Source organism: Cannabis sativa, chromosome 2, assembly GCF_029168945.1.
Source record: "Cannabis sativa cultivar Pink pepper isolate KNU-18-1 chromosome 2, ASM2916894v1, whole genome shotgun sequence".
Taxonomy (NCBI): domain Eukaryota; kingdom Viridiplantae; phylum Streptophyta; class Magnoliopsida; order Rosales; family Cannabaceae; genus Cannabis; species Cannabis sativa.
Window position 1 is genome coordinate 68,713,583 of NC_083602.1, and position 16,510 is coordinate 68,730,092.

General features: G+C 35.5%; 1 protein-coding gene and 1 non-coding gene across 6 annotated transcripts; one reads left to right on the forward strand and one right to left on the reverse strand.

Moving 5' to 3' along the window:
- Positions 1-1,361: 1,361 nt before the first annotated feature.
- LOC115718996 (uncharacterized) lies at positions 1,362-16,088 on the reverse strand. Of its 5 annotated transcripts, none has more exons than XR_009686375.1 (11): positions 15,917-16,088; positions 15,663-15,748; positions 15,469-15,535; positions 14,724-14,789; positions 4,004-4,097; positions 3,763-3,873; positions 3,569-3,669; positions 2,970-3,016; positions 2,664-2,728; positions 2,324-2,416; positions 1,986-2,042 (listed from the first exon to the last, which is right to left on the reverse strand). XR_009686375.1 is itself a non-coding variant. In XM_030647836.2 (10 exons), exons 2-10 carry the CDS (start codon positions 15,674-15,676, stop codon positions 1,848-1,850), a joined length of 816 nt encoding a protein of 271 aa, XP_030503696.2. In that variant the 5' UTR covers positions 15,677-15,748; positions 15,917-16,088; the 3' UTR covers positions 1,362-1,847. The 5 variants fall into 5 exon arrangements, 3 of the variants coding, with proteins under 3 accessions (XP_030503696.2, XP_030503695.2, XP_030503697.2); XR_009686374.1 differs by having other exon boundaries at positions 3,757-3,873; XM_030647836.2 differs by lacking the exon at positions 2,970-3,016 and having other exon boundaries at positions 1,362-2,042; positions 2,664-2,738.
- LOC115708508 (U6 spliceosomal RNA) lies at positions 12,952-13,054 on the forward strand. The gene has a single exon (XR_004010003.2). It is a non-coding gene; the product is annotated as a U6 spliceosomal RNA (small nuclear RNA).
- Positions 16,089-16,510: the final 422 nt, after the last annotated feature.

Here is a 16,510-nt window from a genome sequence, read left to right on the forward strand (position 1 = left end):
TATAAAAATTAAGTCATAACCCACAAGATTAAATATAAATATTAAATTATTTAAAAATATTTAAATTTAAAATATTATTTTTTTAAAGAGAAGAGTCACTCAAATGAAAAATGAAAAATCACGAAAAGACCAAATACTTTAACCAAAATAAAAATAAAATACAAAACAAAATATAAACCAAAAAAATTGCATAACAAAGTATAAAATAAATGTGAGAAAAATTAATATATTGTATATTTTAAAGTGTAATAAAATAAAATTTAATTATTATTTTATTTATTTATTTTAAACAAAAAAAACTACACTTTTTTTAAAAAAAAAAAAATATTGTTGGTGGGATTTTAACTTTTGGTGATTGACATTTAGCTTAATAATTAAACTAAAAAGTATTTTGTTGTTAATTATTTACTTTAATTTAAAAATATATCTTGTAATTAATTAAAATACATGTTTATATTTTTTAAATTTTTTGAGAGAATCGATTGCTTACTCTAATTTTTATAAGGATTCGCCCGTGCGTAGCACGAATTTTTCACCTAGTATTCCAAATAAAGATAGTTGCGGTGAACTTATATATCCGACTTGTGGAAAAAATTTATTCAAATTCAGTATTAATTGAAATTATTTTCTGCTTATATTTCACATATCAATGTGGCGTGATATGATTAGTTAGCAGTTTCTTATATTATTTTATTATATTAAATTGTGTGAGATTCAATAGTGATTTGTATCAATAACAAGCTTATATTTCACATATCAATGTGGCGTGATATGATTAGTTAGCAGTTTCTTATATTATTTTATTATATTAAATTGTGTGAGATTCAATAGTAATTTGTATCAATAACAATATGACTTCTTGTGGTGCTTAGAACTATAAGGTATACAATAATTTATCCTAATCCTAAGTTTTATTACCCGAACTAACACCAAAACCCCAATGACTTGGAAAATACATTAAAGAATCATAGACTACACATTGAGCAAAAAAAAAAATTTTAAAAAATGTAGAAAGTTACCTAAATTAAGCATAAGTACACAGTTTTCAGTATTGTATTTGAAATTGTATAGCGCTAAATGCAACATCACATGCATTGAGTGTCTTCCAATGCATTGCTAAAAAATTCATGTACTTCACTATCTACACTTGTTAATATACAATCTTCAAATGAAAAGATATGACCCTAAAGTAATCTCTTCAGGGGTTCCAAATAATTATAGTTTTGCTTGAAGGTTTTGGTCTCTTCAAAAGATGTTTAAGCCTCATATTTGTTGCAGCTGAATTGGATATCTCAATAAAGTTATAAATAGTTGGTTTGGTTTTAGCATGCGTCTGTACTAAGTCCTCAGACCAAAGACACTAGGTAAATAAAAATATTTATATTACCTGGTCATTAACAGAATTGTTGTCAACAAATCCCAAATCACTAAATAAATGTTTGCAAATTAGCAAGATCCATTCCATAGCTTGAAGCAGGCCAATCGAAAAAGCTTTACTAACTTCATTTCAAGAACTAGGCAACCTCGACTGCAGTTGAAACTTAGTGCATCTTTTATCTTTAAATAACATCTTAAAAGGACAATAAGATCTAAGAATTTGATGCCCATTCTAATAAACTGAACGATAACAAAGATGATAAGTAACATAGATTACTCCTACGTGTTGAAAATTTTGACGTCTTGCAAAAGTCACGCAGCTATGGAGTCATATCTTCTAACTTCCCAGTCACTAAGTTCTGCATTTGGGGTTCTTTTCACTTCTTCAGCATCCTCATCAACTTACTCTGCCACTTGCTCCACCTAAATATCTCATCCGTGGATTGATTTGTTTCAACTTTATCAGTTGTTTAATCAATTCCCTTACTTTGATTTGTTTCAACTTCGTCTTCTGCTTCATCAAACCCCTTAGAAGTGATATCATTTGTTTCGACTTCATCTGTTATCCGATCAATTTCCTTAAGATTTCTTTCTGAGGTACCTGCTTGAGGTTTTGATCCCATAATGAAGAGTTGAATACTAGGATGTTGGTAAGTGTCATCCATCTGCATGAAATGAAGTAATTAGTGCATAGTTTGAAGAGTTATGATCAAGCCAAATGGCAAGCTATCTTTTTCTCTGCTAAAGCAAGATCATAAGACCAAGAAGCACATTAGACCTAAAAATAAGTTGGCCCCAAAACTATTGAAGCTGGAACAAAAACTGTAACATTTAAAAGAAAGCTCGCACATTCACTAATGCAGTGGTAGGATTTGGACAAGCACTAGTAAGATATAAGTTGAGGTTATTCATCATTTATTCAAGAAAAAAAAATTATAAGACCTACCTTAGAATTTGGAACTATTTTCACCTCAAAATTCTCTTTCCACATGCTAAGCATTTGTTCATGGACACTAGTAGAACGGATTTCGTAGCCCACCTTGGATAAAAATAAAAGAAAAGTATTAGTCACCCTGACAAAAAAACAAAGTATTATAATTTTTATAATATCCAATACTGAGATACATGGAGTCGTGATGATATGTAGTAAATATGTAAATTAAGTCTACACTTATATTTAGAAGGCTATACTTTTTCTTTCTGTTTTGTCTAGCAGTATACATATGTCTTTTGAGATTTGAGATACTTATAAAGAAATATTTAGACAAACAAATCAAGTGTCGTACCATCAATGTAGTTTTTGGTCCTGATAACGCATATATTGTTTGCAACAGTGGTTGTAAGAGATGTTCTGCATAAACCTTAAATTCAAAATAATTAGAAGTTTATCATCCAAGTACAGTTGAATAAGGGGTGTTAAAAAAGACTCATAATTCAGGAGCCTGATTTTGATTTTATTTGACAAGGGAATCATAGTAATTTTAATTTTCCAAAAGTAATATGAATTAGATTGATGGTGGGAAAAGTTGCAGGAATTTCTTAGCAGGATCAACAGTTCTGAGAATCAATTCTCCATCCTATCATGGCAGCACCTGTTCTGTGGATCAAATGATTTGTTGAAGTAATGATATTTCCAGTCCTAAATGCATGAGACCTTGATTAAGGAATTCTGAGACAACTTAAGTTTTGATCAAATGCAAGACAACGATGAAATAACTTGACATACAGCCATTGACCTATTAAATACATAATATACCTTAATAAGAAAATGGATTGACTGTAGTTTTGTAACACTATTTACCCAGAAAAAGTTAAAGCATGTATTTCCATGCCAGATGGAGATGCAAGGAGAACAAAACAAATAAATAGACCAAAGCACATACAAAATAATGCTACTACGTGACTTTGAAAAAAAATGGAAGAAGTTATCGGAAAAAAAGAATGCTACTATGATTTCTATCCTGGCAGTTATCGGAAAGTTAAAGCATGTATTTTGGTGCCAGATGAAGATGCAAGGAGCAGAAATAAAATAATGAGACCAAAAGCACATACAAAATAATGCCACTATGTGATTTCATGAAAAAAAAAATGGAAGTACCAATTCTACTCCACCGATCGACTACCAGTTAGGAAGTAAAATTTTTCCCCTACACTTTTTCTTGTGAAATTGCATAAAAGAAAATAAACTTACAACATCAGTGCCTATGACGTAGTCAAATGGTGGAACAACAGCCCTTATATCATCTTCATTTCCCCAGCTTAACTCTGCAACCTTGATAGAACCAAATGAATCTACAAGAAACATGAATACCATTCATTAAAATGTCCATTTCACTCATTAAGGTCATCACACTACAAGAGAAAATTTAAATTTATAACCCAAACCAGGATTCATCTGCATGATTGTTGAAGTGTTACGTTCTACGTTTCTTCTTAACAATGGTAAAACTTCCTTTTGGTCTGTCATAACTACATCACATCCAAGTAATGCCATGCCTGAAAAGAGAGCCCAAATAAGGAAAGGCAACAATACCAAGCAGTTCTAGGTAAACGAAGCTAATTTCAAGAAGATTATAAAACATGCATGAGTTTCTGAAAAAAAAAATTAATATGAAGAAAAATTCACCAAATCCAGCTACTCCACATCCTGCTCCAAGTTCAATAACACGTTTTCCTTTGAGTTTAGAAGGGCTGAACTTTCCCCTTCTGCAATTCTTTTCCTGAAAAAGGTCAGCAATGACTATGAAGTTTAAAATTTGGAAACATACACTAAAAGCATCATATGTACACTGTGAATTGGTCACTTCCAATTACGTAAATCAATAGTAATAATTGGTTGTCTGACTAAAATCAAATAAACACACAAAAGAAAGTAATAGCCACAAATGAGGAACCTTAGAATGAAAACTTTCAATCTCAAAGAAAACCTACTAGGCCTCAAGACACCAGAAAGAATTTTCAAAACTCCAACATGGGAAGAACAAGAGCATAACATATTTAAGATTTTTGCCCCCAAACTATGACCTATGCATTATAGTGCCTCTGAATTTTTTAACCCGTTAAAAATAATTCTCGAACTATTCACAGTGTTGTTAATTGGTCCTTATGTCAAGTTTTGTTACATGTGGCGAACAAAATGATAATGTGGCTGTTAAGAAAATTTCCACATAAGTGTCATGTGAGTGTGTAATTAATTTGAAAAAAAAAATAATGTTGTGAAATTCACAACATTATATGAATGGAAATTTGGTTTGTAATTTTTAGAATATATGAATGGAACTTAGTAATGTAGGCTATGGGTTATTTTAATCCACTCTTTATTTTGGAAATGATAGAGATTTATATATTTGGTGTGATTTTGGTAAACTTTTTGAAAAAAAATGAAGAACATGATTTGAGAGAAAAAAATGTGTTTGTGGCTATTTAAGTTTTAGGGAATAAAATAAAAATAAAAGTATAATAAGCGAAGGAAAGACAAAAAAAAAATAATGACAACCTAAAATGGAGCGGGTCACTTCCTTTTCAAATATTTTTATATATATATATATATATATATTTATATATGTATATATTGATGGCAATCAGTTCACCTATTTTACCTTTATTTAAAGAAATAATAGAGCCATGCCAATAGGCTCCTTTGGTGCCATTCGGCTCCTTTGATGGTGTCATTCAGCTTATCTTGGTGTCATTCGGCTCCTTTGATGGTGTCATTCGGCTCCTCTTAGTGAGGAGTAAAAGCATTCACCTCCTTTGTTAGAGCCAATCAATTCCCTTGTTTTTTTTTTTGGTGGACCAAAAAGGTCCTTTGAGGAGTTTGAGCGCACACATATTTCTTTTATATAGCAAGGACACAATAAAAAAAAAAAAAATTGCTTCTAATTTTTCATAGTGAAACTTTAATATACCTAAAATAAACCAAAAAATAAAATGTTTTTCTTGATAAAATTCATTTAGCTTAAATCAAATTTAGTTTTGCACCTAATTTTTGAAATTGAATTAGTTTTTATTAACTGGCCTGAATAATTTATCAAGTGAATTTAGCTTATTTCTGGGTTACCTCATTATACTCATGTTTGTAAATGTATACTCTGATCATTGGAATGGTGACAGCAGCATCAACGACGACCTAGCCCGTCTATTCTCAGACTACCGGTCACCTCCAAACTAGTCAAATTCATCATCTTCACCCAGTCCTTCAGCTACTAGTGAGTCATCTAGTGAGTCTCACGGGACTGTCTGTCCTATTCATAGAGTAAGAAGATCAAAGAGAATACTTCCAAGTTGGATTTTGTGCTTCTTACACGAAGGAGAGTGCTCCACCTCTCGTACTATTACAAAAATGGCCAATCCTTCCTCCCAAGACATCCCAAGGAAAGTCGAAGCTCATATCGCCCCTCTAAATACCCCTAAGAAACGAAAGAAGCGGACTCAACAAGAGGACATGGCTCAACACATAGTGACCACCTTAGAGACGAAAGCATTATATGACCTTAGTACCTGAGATCCCAACATTATAATTGATCGCTCAAACAGCAATTTGAAGCTGTCTGATGTGCAGGATTACCCCTCTCACTACCCTTTTGGTGAAGGGGCGAAGATAATTTTGGCAAAGAAAGGTCTAAAGGGTGGCTCTCTCCTAAATAATTCATGTGCCTGGACAAAATACCACATTGAGGCTGTGGCGACTTTGCGGCTCCATGATTACTTTCGAGATGTGGCAAACTACTTCGACGTTTCCCTAGTTCAAATTGCTCCTCATGGGTGTCTGGCTTTATCTGCTTTGTTCATCCTATATCACTAGAAGGGATGGGAAAGACCCTCTCCTCACGAATCCTTACCTCCTTTCTTTCTGGAGTTGCCTATCTACAAACATTTGGAATACTTCTACTTCATGAACCAAGAGCAGGGTCGGCTGTATGTCTCTGGTGTTAGTAGCAAATCTAGTAGAGAAAAACATCAATCGTTTTACTTTTTTACGACCCCAATGGACACTACCCATCGAACTTTCACCATATGGGTACATATCTCAGACCAAACCCAACCGAAGAGATGATATAGCATGCAACGGTTTTGATAGCCATGCCAACAGCCGAGAAGTATGCCCCAAAGATTGTAACCATGGAAATGCTCAAGTTGGTAGGATTGTACCCTTCTGAGCGTAACTCAACTGTCACAAGTACGATTGATGGACCTGATACTCTTGTTGTTCCCACGAACCGGGAGAATCCTTCTCATGGGAACCTTACCACAATTAACTTTTCTACACACATGTCCCTACAACCCACCACTTCGAGGAGGGATAAGGAAATGGTGGTTGGCGTTGACAGCGACCCCAGGAGTACTACGGTGTTAGATGATTATGACTCTAAAGGTCTTTCTCTTCTTTTTTTATATATACTTTTCACATTTCTGACCATATTCATATGATAATACTGTGATGTTGTTATCGGGTGTATTGCGATATTAATGTTGTTTTTCTTTCTCTTACAAATTCAGGTTTGTTCCACCACCTGCTTGCGAGCTACGACGAGACTGAGGATGTGAATGCATCTAGAGAAGAGGAGAGCGTCCAAACCCTTCCTTGAATCCCTCGAGCATGTTCTCAGCTGAGGAGACCTTGCCATGTGGCGGTAGAAGGCAAGGAGAATGCTCAAGCCTCTCCTGTCCCGAATGATATCTTGGACCTCCTAGTGAAAGTATCACCTTCGTAACTAGACATGCCGCACACCACCTCAATAGTTGTCAGATCTAGCATTTGAATTGTAGCACTGTCGGGACAAAGTCTTGGCGACCCGATGGAAGGTCTCCTCGCCTTCTACCGCCACAGGGCAAGGTCTCCTCAGCTGAGAATAGGCTCGAGGGATTAAAGGAAGGGTTTGTATGCTCTCCTCTTCTCCAAATGCATTCACATCCTCAATCTCGTCGTAGCTCGCAAGCAAGTGGCAGAACATACCTAAATCTATAAGAGAAACAGAAACAACATTAATATCGCAATACACATGATAACAACATCACAGTATTATAGTAGGAATATGGTCAAAAATGTAAATAAGTATAAAAAAAAGGACCTTCAGAGTCATAATCATCCAACACCGTAGTATTCTCAGGGTCGCTCTCAATGCCAACGACTTCCTTATCCCTCCTCGAAGTGGTGGGTTGTAGAGTCATGTGTGTAGAAGAGTTAGCTGTGATAAGATTCCCACGAGAAGGATTTCCCCGATTGGAGGGAACAACAAGAGTATCATATCCATCAATCGTACTTGCGACAGTTGAGTTACACTCAAAAAGGTACAATTTTACCAACTTGAGCATTTCTATGGTTACAATCTTTGGGGCATACTACTTGGCTGCTGGCATGGCTGTCAAAACCGTTGCATGTTGTATCATCTACTCGATTGGATTTGATCTAAAATATGTACCCGTATAGTTGAAAGTTCGATGGGTAGTGTCCATTGGGGTTGTAAAAAAGTAAGACGATTGATGTTTTTTTCCACGAGATTTGCTACTAATACTAGAGACATACGGTCGATCCTGTTCTCAGTTCATGAAATAGAAATATTCTGAATGATTTGTAGATGGGCAACTCCGAAAAGAAATGAGGTAATGAATTTCGTGAGGAGAGGGTCTTCCCATTCCTTCTGGTGATATAGGATGAACAAAGCAGATAAAGCCAGATAGCCATGAGGAGCAATTTGAATCGAGAAAACGTCGAGTAGTTTGCCACATCCCAAAAAAGTAATCATGGAACGGCAAAGTCGCCCCAGTCTCAATGTAGTATTTTGTCCGGGCACATAAATTATTTGGAGGAGAGCCAACCTTTTGATTTTTCTCTGCCAAAACTATCTCCACCCCTTCACCAAAAGGGCAGCGAGAAGAGTAATCCTACACATCAGATAGCTTCAAATTGTTGTCTAAACAATCAATTGCAATGTTGGGATCCCAGGTACCAGGTCATATGATGTTTTCATCTCTAAGGTGGTCACTATGTGTTGAGTCATCGCCTCTTATTGAGTCCGCTTCCTTCGTTTCTTAAGGGGATTGGGAGGGGCCATATAAGCTTCGACTTCCCTTAGGACGTCTTGGGAGGAAGGATTGGTCATTTTTGCAATAGTACGAGGGGTGGAGCACTCTCCTTTGTGTAAGAAATACAAGTTCCAACATGGAAGGATTCTCTTCAATCTCCTTACTCCATGAATAGGACAGACAGTCTCGTGAGACCGGCTAGATGACTCACTAATAGCTGAAGGACTGGGTGAAGACGACAAATCTGACGAGTTTGGAGGTGACTGATAATCTGAGTATAGACGGGCTAGGAGGTCGTCGTCGATGCAGTTGTCACCTCCACAATGATCATGAGCATGCATCTACAAACATGAGTAGGATAAGGTAACCCAAAAATAAGTAAATAAACTAAATTCACTTGATAAATTATTCAGTTAATAAAAAAATTAGATAAAAAACTAATTTAATTACAAAAAATAAGTACAAACTAAATTTGATTAAATCAAATTAGAAAAATCTAATTTTGTTGAATTAGAATAAATCTAATTAAATTAACTAAGCTAAATGAATTTTATCAAGAAAAATATATTATTTTTTTGGTTTATTTTGGGTATATCAAAGTTTCACTTTGAATAATTAGAAATATATATGTGTGCTCAAACTCCTCAAAGAACCTTTTTGGTCCATTAAAAAAACAAGGGAGTCGATTGGCTCCAACAAAAGAGGTGAATGGTTCTTTTCACTAAGAGGAGCCGAATGACACTAAGAGAAGTCGAATGACACTAAAGAGAGCTGAATGACACTAAAGGAACCGAATGGCACAAAGGAGCTGAATGGCTCCATTAGCTCCTCAAATAAGAGCAAAAGCAACAGAGGTGTTTTTATAAGTAAATTACTAAGTGAAATGAATAGCATCAGGGAAGAAAAATAAAAGAAACGAATTGCATCATGTGTACATATGTATATATTTATATATATATATAGCATGTATATACAAGGGGGCCTCATCATCATCAATGCCTACTCATTTTTTCTACTTTTATTTTTATTCCCTAAAGTCTAAATAGCCACAGACACATTTTTTCCCTCAAATTCAAATCTTTTTGGATCAAACTAGAGACTTCAGATGTTCATCACCATCATCATGTTCTTCATTTTTTCTCAAAAAGTTTACCAAAATCACACCAAATATATAAATCTCTATCATTTCTAAAATAAAGAGTGAATTAAGATAACCCATAATCTACATTACTAAGTTCTATTCATAGATTCTAAAAGTTACAAACCAAATTTCACAACATTAGCAAAAGGCAAATAGGTAAAAAGAGAGTTTTTATGAAAAAATTTGAAGAACACTAAGACATTCATAGTTTCTACGCATTTTAACATAGGAAATAGAATTGAATAGTAAATGGGTGGGAATAACTTACTCAATAGTGATCTTTAAGCTTGAATCCTCTCCAACAATTTTTAGTTTCCCCTTTGAGCATTCCTTTGAAATATGTTTTGGAGCTATTTGAGAGGGTTTTTGGAAGGGCTCTTATTTTTTTTAAGGGAAGAGTGAAAATGGTTGTGTTGGAAAGAGAACATATTTAAAGACTATAAGGGTCTTTGTTATTCATTTTTATTTTTATTGTTAGTTTTCCAAGATGCTAGGAAATATTGATGGTTTCTACATATTTGTTCTTGGTAGTACAAATATTTGCGGGTATAGAGTCCAAAAATGCGAGAATTATTTTTTCTACATATCTATCATAATATTATAAAATTATAATAAACTTAAGGGGCAAGTGTTATCCCTCAAAAATTCCAATTTAAATGTGCATGGATTTTGTTCTAGATTTGGAAGTGCTATGAAGGGAGCACATTGCACCTCCAACTGAAGGAGCACATTGCACCTCCAACCGAAGGAGCACATTGCACTTTGAACCAAACAAGCACATTGCACTACCTCCTACCAGTGGAGCACATTGCACCACCTCCTACTAGTGGAGCACATTGCACCACCTCCTACCAGTGAAGCACATTGCGCGTACTAAGCTCCCTACTCCATCCTGCTAAGGCACAAAGAGCTCCTCAACTACCAAATTACCTCAAGGACCTAATTGGCACGAACCGTTAAGGGACCCAATTGGCTCCCTTTGTGCGTGCATGACGATCCGGTCAACTAAATGCGAAAGACACATGCTCTTAAAGCTATTTCGAAAATATAGTCAAAAAATGATAAGTGAAGATATATTTATTTTTTGAATGATTATTTCATTATTATTTTGTATTTTAAATCTAACTCGACTATAGTTACAGGAAGGTGCACCTAGGTTAAGGAATTTTAAATCCTAGAAGAAAACTTATATAAAGGGAGTGAAATCACTTGTAAAGGCACCCTGAATTTGATACTCATGAAATCATACTCTTGAGCTCCCACTCTCAAATTCTAAAAATTCACTTGAGGGTTGAACTCTTGGAGAGCTCTCTTCAAACATTGAGATTAATAACACTCCAAGTGGACTAGCTTATTACCGCTGAAAGGAGGTGAACCACTATAAAATCCTTGTGTTTGTCTTTGTTGAATTTACTTTTACAAATTAATTTACTTTGATTAACTATTGCTTGTGTTCATCTTGCTCGTTTACAATCTTCTTAGATCCGTTGACAAAAAACCGCTTCAACACACGAAAATCACATAATACCCCATTCAATAGAGCTTGAAAGGTGGCGGGAGGTAAGACTGGAAGGCACGACCAAAAATTCGTAGTGTCCCTCATGTGTGTGAAAAGCAATCTTCTCCACATCACTTGGGGCCATTCGAGTCAGATGATATCCCAATTTCAAGTCCGGTATCGTAAAACACCTTGGCGCCATGGAGCTCATTGAGCAACTCGTCAATAACCGGGATGGGAAACTTATCCACTATAGTAGCTCGATTAAGGCCTAATAATCAACACAGAACTACCAGCTGCCATCTTTCTTCCTAACCAACGAACTTGGACTAGAGAATGGGTTGGTACTAGGATGAGCTATGCCAACGCGAAGCATCTCTTGGACCATCTTCTCGATCTCCCCCTTTTGAATCTAAGCATATCGGTAAGGACGAAACGAAATAGGCCATGTGCCTGGTTTTAAGGTGATCAAATCGTCTCTATAACGTGGTGGCAGTAATCCCAGTGGCATTTCAAACACATTGTTGCATTGCTCGAGGAGCTGAGCAATAGGAGCAGGAATTGGTGAGTGGTGGTGATCCTCTTCTGTGGTTAAAGCCCCGAGTTGAGCCAAGAATGCTTCAGCCGCTTTGTCTACCGTGAACATCATAGCTTTGAAGGAAATGGGCCATTTGATAAGCTAGGATCCCCTAGTAATGTCACCCAAAAACCCTCCACCTCGAATTTCATCACCATTGTTCTCCAGTTAACTTGCATATTTCCCCATGTTCCGAACCATTTAATACCCAAGATAACTCCACCCAACTCTACTGGAAGGAAATCGGTAATGACCCGAATTGCTCTCAAATCGAGCTCCACTTAAGAACAAATTCCTTCAGCTCTAACCTTCCCACCAGTACTCAAAAGTATCCCATAGCAAGTGGTGGTTAAGATGGGAAGACCCACGGTAGTAACAACTTCCATCGAAACAAAATTGTGAGTTGCCCCACTATCGATTAAGACTGTAATTGGTTGAGTGCCGATTTTCCTAGCTAATATCATCTTATGTGCGGTCGAAATACCAATCAAAGAGTTCAGACTAAGAGTGGCGAGTGTCTCGTCCGCAGCCACTATGTTGCCTGAATTCGGTAAGAGGGGAGGATTTTTGTCAAGTTAATCACGTTCTTCCTCATCAGCAGTGAGAAGAATTTGAAGGAGGTTATGTTCACATTCTCGATCGAGATGGAATTTCTTGTCACACTTGAAGCAAAGTCCCTGAGATCATTTCTCTTGGTATTCAGCTTCAGACAACCTTTTGTACGAGGTGTTGTCGGTCGATCGAGTACTACCAACCCTGGACGTCGTGGAAGCCATGTTTGCTGACGATGAAGAAGGTCAATGTTGATAGGGTTGTTGCAGGACTCGTGAGGAGAAATAGGTATTGTTGGAGTAGGCTAGTGGAAAAGACCCAAAAGAGGGTTTAGACAGATTGGGCTTAAGTAGTGAGCCTGAATGCATTAGTTGGTGGCCCTCTACAACTCTTTGGTTCGTCTCCATGATCTGGACCAGACCTTGGGGCTGAAGAATATGCAAGGCTGCCCTAATTTCCTCCTTGATCCCCATAACAAAACACCCTTCTAAAATATGGTTGGGTGCCCAAGAAACTAACTAGGACTGAACATTTTGGCAAAGTTTGACCCGGACCCGACCAACTCGCCTGGACCAGACTCGGCCAGCCCGTAAAATTTTAAAAAACCCGCTCTGTTTGGGCAGGTTGGGTCCAACTCAGTACACTTTCGAGCAGGTTTGCCAGTTGATCTTTTATAGTCAACGAGTTTCGAGTTGGACCCGAACCCACCCACCAATCGGCCCAAAATTAAATTTTTACTTTTTTAATTTTTTTTACATATATAATATATTAAACATAAAAGTCCCTTCGGGGACATTCGATAAAATTGGAACGATACAGAGAAGATTAGCATGGCCCCTGCGCAAGGATGACACGTACAAATCGAGAAATGGTCCAAATTTAAAAAAAAATATATATATATATGAAACATAAAAGAACCTAAAATCTAATCCTTTTATATTTATTACATATCTAATATATTAAAAATAACAATATATTATTAATATAGTTTGGAACTTTTTAGATTGACTTTGTATTTTAGATTTGAAATTAATGCTTTTTTTTTTTGTTTTAATCTAACAAATATAGATTATGGTGTTATAACTTATATACTTAATTTAACATATAGAGAAAAAAAAAAACATATAGAATTTGAGTTTTTTTTTAAAAAAAAAATGACAGAGTTGATTGGGTCAACGAGCCCGCGAACCCGGCTAGCACGACCATTTCACAGGCCGGTCTGGGTACAATTTTTTGAAACCGAAACCCGCGAACCCAAAAGCCAACAAATCCGCCCGATCTTCAGCCCTAAAGCTAACACCTCCCATTGAATCCAATATTCCTTCACTCGTCCCAATTTGCACCACACCACCAATAGTAGCTCCTCAAATAACAATCCAATTAAAACCGCTCGGAACCAAAGAAGAACCATTTGTTGAGCATCGCCCAAGACATTATGGGATGATGTTGATTCTCCCACTAAAACCAAGACAGAGCATTGACACCAAGTCCCACAATAGTCGTGTCAAGCATCATCTTCTCTGTCATTCTCATAAGCAAAAAGTATCGTTCAACACGATAAACCCAGCCATCGAGGTTGTCGCCACTAAACAAGGGAATTTCCATTCGTGTAGGATGGTAGTCTAGGCTGTTCGATTGGCAGTTCTGAAATGAGCCGAGTCAAATCGAAGGTCCCGTCAGAATGTTCAGAGGAGGGACCGTCATTTTCGCGAGAAACTTTGGTGTTTGCTAGTCCAGGCGAATTCCAATGGAGTTGGGTTCTCAAATTGAAGAACCAGTACCGTCGAGAGCTAAGTTGACTGTCTACACTTGCAATAGCTGCGTTAGAAGAGGTTTTCGCTGGTCGTCCGAGGATTTGTGAGATCTAACTCAACACGAACTCCTTTTGTTTAGCAACTATATGCTCAATTGTGGTCTGAATTTCCCCTTGTAACTTCTCCAACCCTTGATTAACTTTCTGTACATCTTGGCAAATTTCTAATACATCCATTGCTACCTTTTCTTCTATGATTTCTACCATAGCATCTTTTTTGGGTCCCATGAACAGGAGCTCTGATACCAATTGATAGGAATTTCCTACCAAACCAGTTCAAGCTTAAAAGAATATACGAAAATTGAAAGAAAAGATTGAATTAGATGTGATACTGATAGCCCATGAATTTGAGAGCCTGGCCTCTCCTTACAAGTTTCTAGCAAAATACTCAAATATCCTCCCACAACAACATACCACATTATTTATAATCTAACCCACACAACTATTGTGTGACTTCACCACACCAGAACACAACTTTCCCCACTAGATTACACAGCCAAATTGTCCCTTGTGGCAATCCCACTCTTAGCCCCCTATAGACCTCTTCCTAGCATACATAAATGTAACGGGAGGGCTATCATTATTGTGTCTAATTGCCTGTGTATGAAAAATATTCAACCCCGTATTGTAAAGTCTGACATTTTTGCACATCATTTTCAATTATTCTAAGACAACAACATCTGCAAGCAAAAATACACTTAAAATGTAAAATGGAAAGATAAGGAAACTTAGTAATTACCAGAAATTTAACAAATACAAGTGATGCATCCCAAACTGTTGTTCCTAAATGCTTGGAGTTTGGATCCTTCACAATGATTCAGAGAAAAAATCAATCCATTATCAAAGAAATTATTGTGAGATTCACTAGGAAAAAAATCGCCTAAATTCATCATACTCAGTTGAACAAAACAAAAGCCCATCATTAAGGAAATTATTGTGAGATACTCTAGGGAAAAACTCCCCTAAATGCATCATAATTTGCAACAGGTATATATACATATACCAGTATTTTGACAGATATATGTGTAGGTAACTAATAGTCATGAGTTGACATGATACAAAACTGAATATGATACATATATAAATATGTTTCTGACGCAGATTCCATATTAACAGCAATTTCACTCTACCTAGTAAAATAGCTTATCCAAGCTTTCAGAGGCAAATAATAAGAGTTCTCGAGAAAAATTTATATTGCATTCACACCCTCAACCTGAACTTCTCGGACTGACTAAAATGCCAAAATCAAAATGTAAGAAATTATAGTCCTGTAAAATTGTATAATGTAACCTTTTTCCTGACAAATATGAGGAAAATACTTGTTTGATTGACACTTTACGAACTATCTATACATTCGGTACATCATCCAACTTACTCAAATTAAAAATTCTCAAGGTTTCAATTAGACCCAAAATTAGCATATTCAATAAACATCAATGTGCAACAAAAAAGCAGGAACATTCCTGGAGCACAATTGCAAATACCTGAGAAAACTGCAACTCATGGTTCATTACTTCCAAACTCATTGAAAATGTAGTAGGCAAATTTAACCTGATACACATAATTTATACTGCTTTAACAGAATATTCTTCGAAGAAAAATATTGTCTTGCCCCAAAAACTCTGCATTGAAAAAAATGATTTGACAAAGGATAATGGATTTGTAAAATCTGTAATACCTCTCAGACTCCATTTGATACAGCAAAAAGGCGTTGAGGAGAGTATAGTGTAGTATTATCTTGGAAACTTGATCGCATTTAATTCACTGTTACACCACAGAGAGAACCGGGATTATTATTACGCAAATAAAAGAAAAAAGCAATAATCATAACGATCAGGGAAGATGGGTTAATTGCTTTTGCTTTTACGAAAGAGTAAATAAAAGAGTTTATTAAGATTGCAAAATGAAATGAAAATAGAAAGAAGCTTGAACCTCAGTCTCGGACTGAATCACTGGTTAGGGCTTTTGTGCGACTGCAAGGCAAAGCTGAACTTGTCTCACTGCTCCAAGCATTCGTCAAAATATCGAACTATGACTTTTACCCGAAAGAAAATTTGGAAAGATAGAAAAAGTGAAGAGAAGAGTACTGGTAAAAGAAAGAAAAGAATTGTATTTTATTTTGGGATTTTTACATACATGTAAAATTTGGCATATTTTTTATATTTTTATTTATGTTTAGTTTTTTAAATATTTTTATAGAATTTATTTTCCAATTTTATTTTTCAAAAAACTATTTAATTATAAAAATACTTTTATTATGTATGTCATCATTTTTTAGTCTCTTTTATATGTTAACTCTTTCTCTCTCTTTCTTTTTTTCTATTTTCTCTTTCTTCTCTTCATATTTTCTCTCTCTTTTCAAATTAAAAAAATAAATGTGATATTAATTAAATAACTACTTATTTTTCATAGCATAAAAAATTTTAAAAAAAAATGATGTGACTAATTAATTATTTCTTTCAAATAAGATTTAAAATAATATTAAATTAAATTTATGTTTCACTAATAAAATATTATTTTGTATTA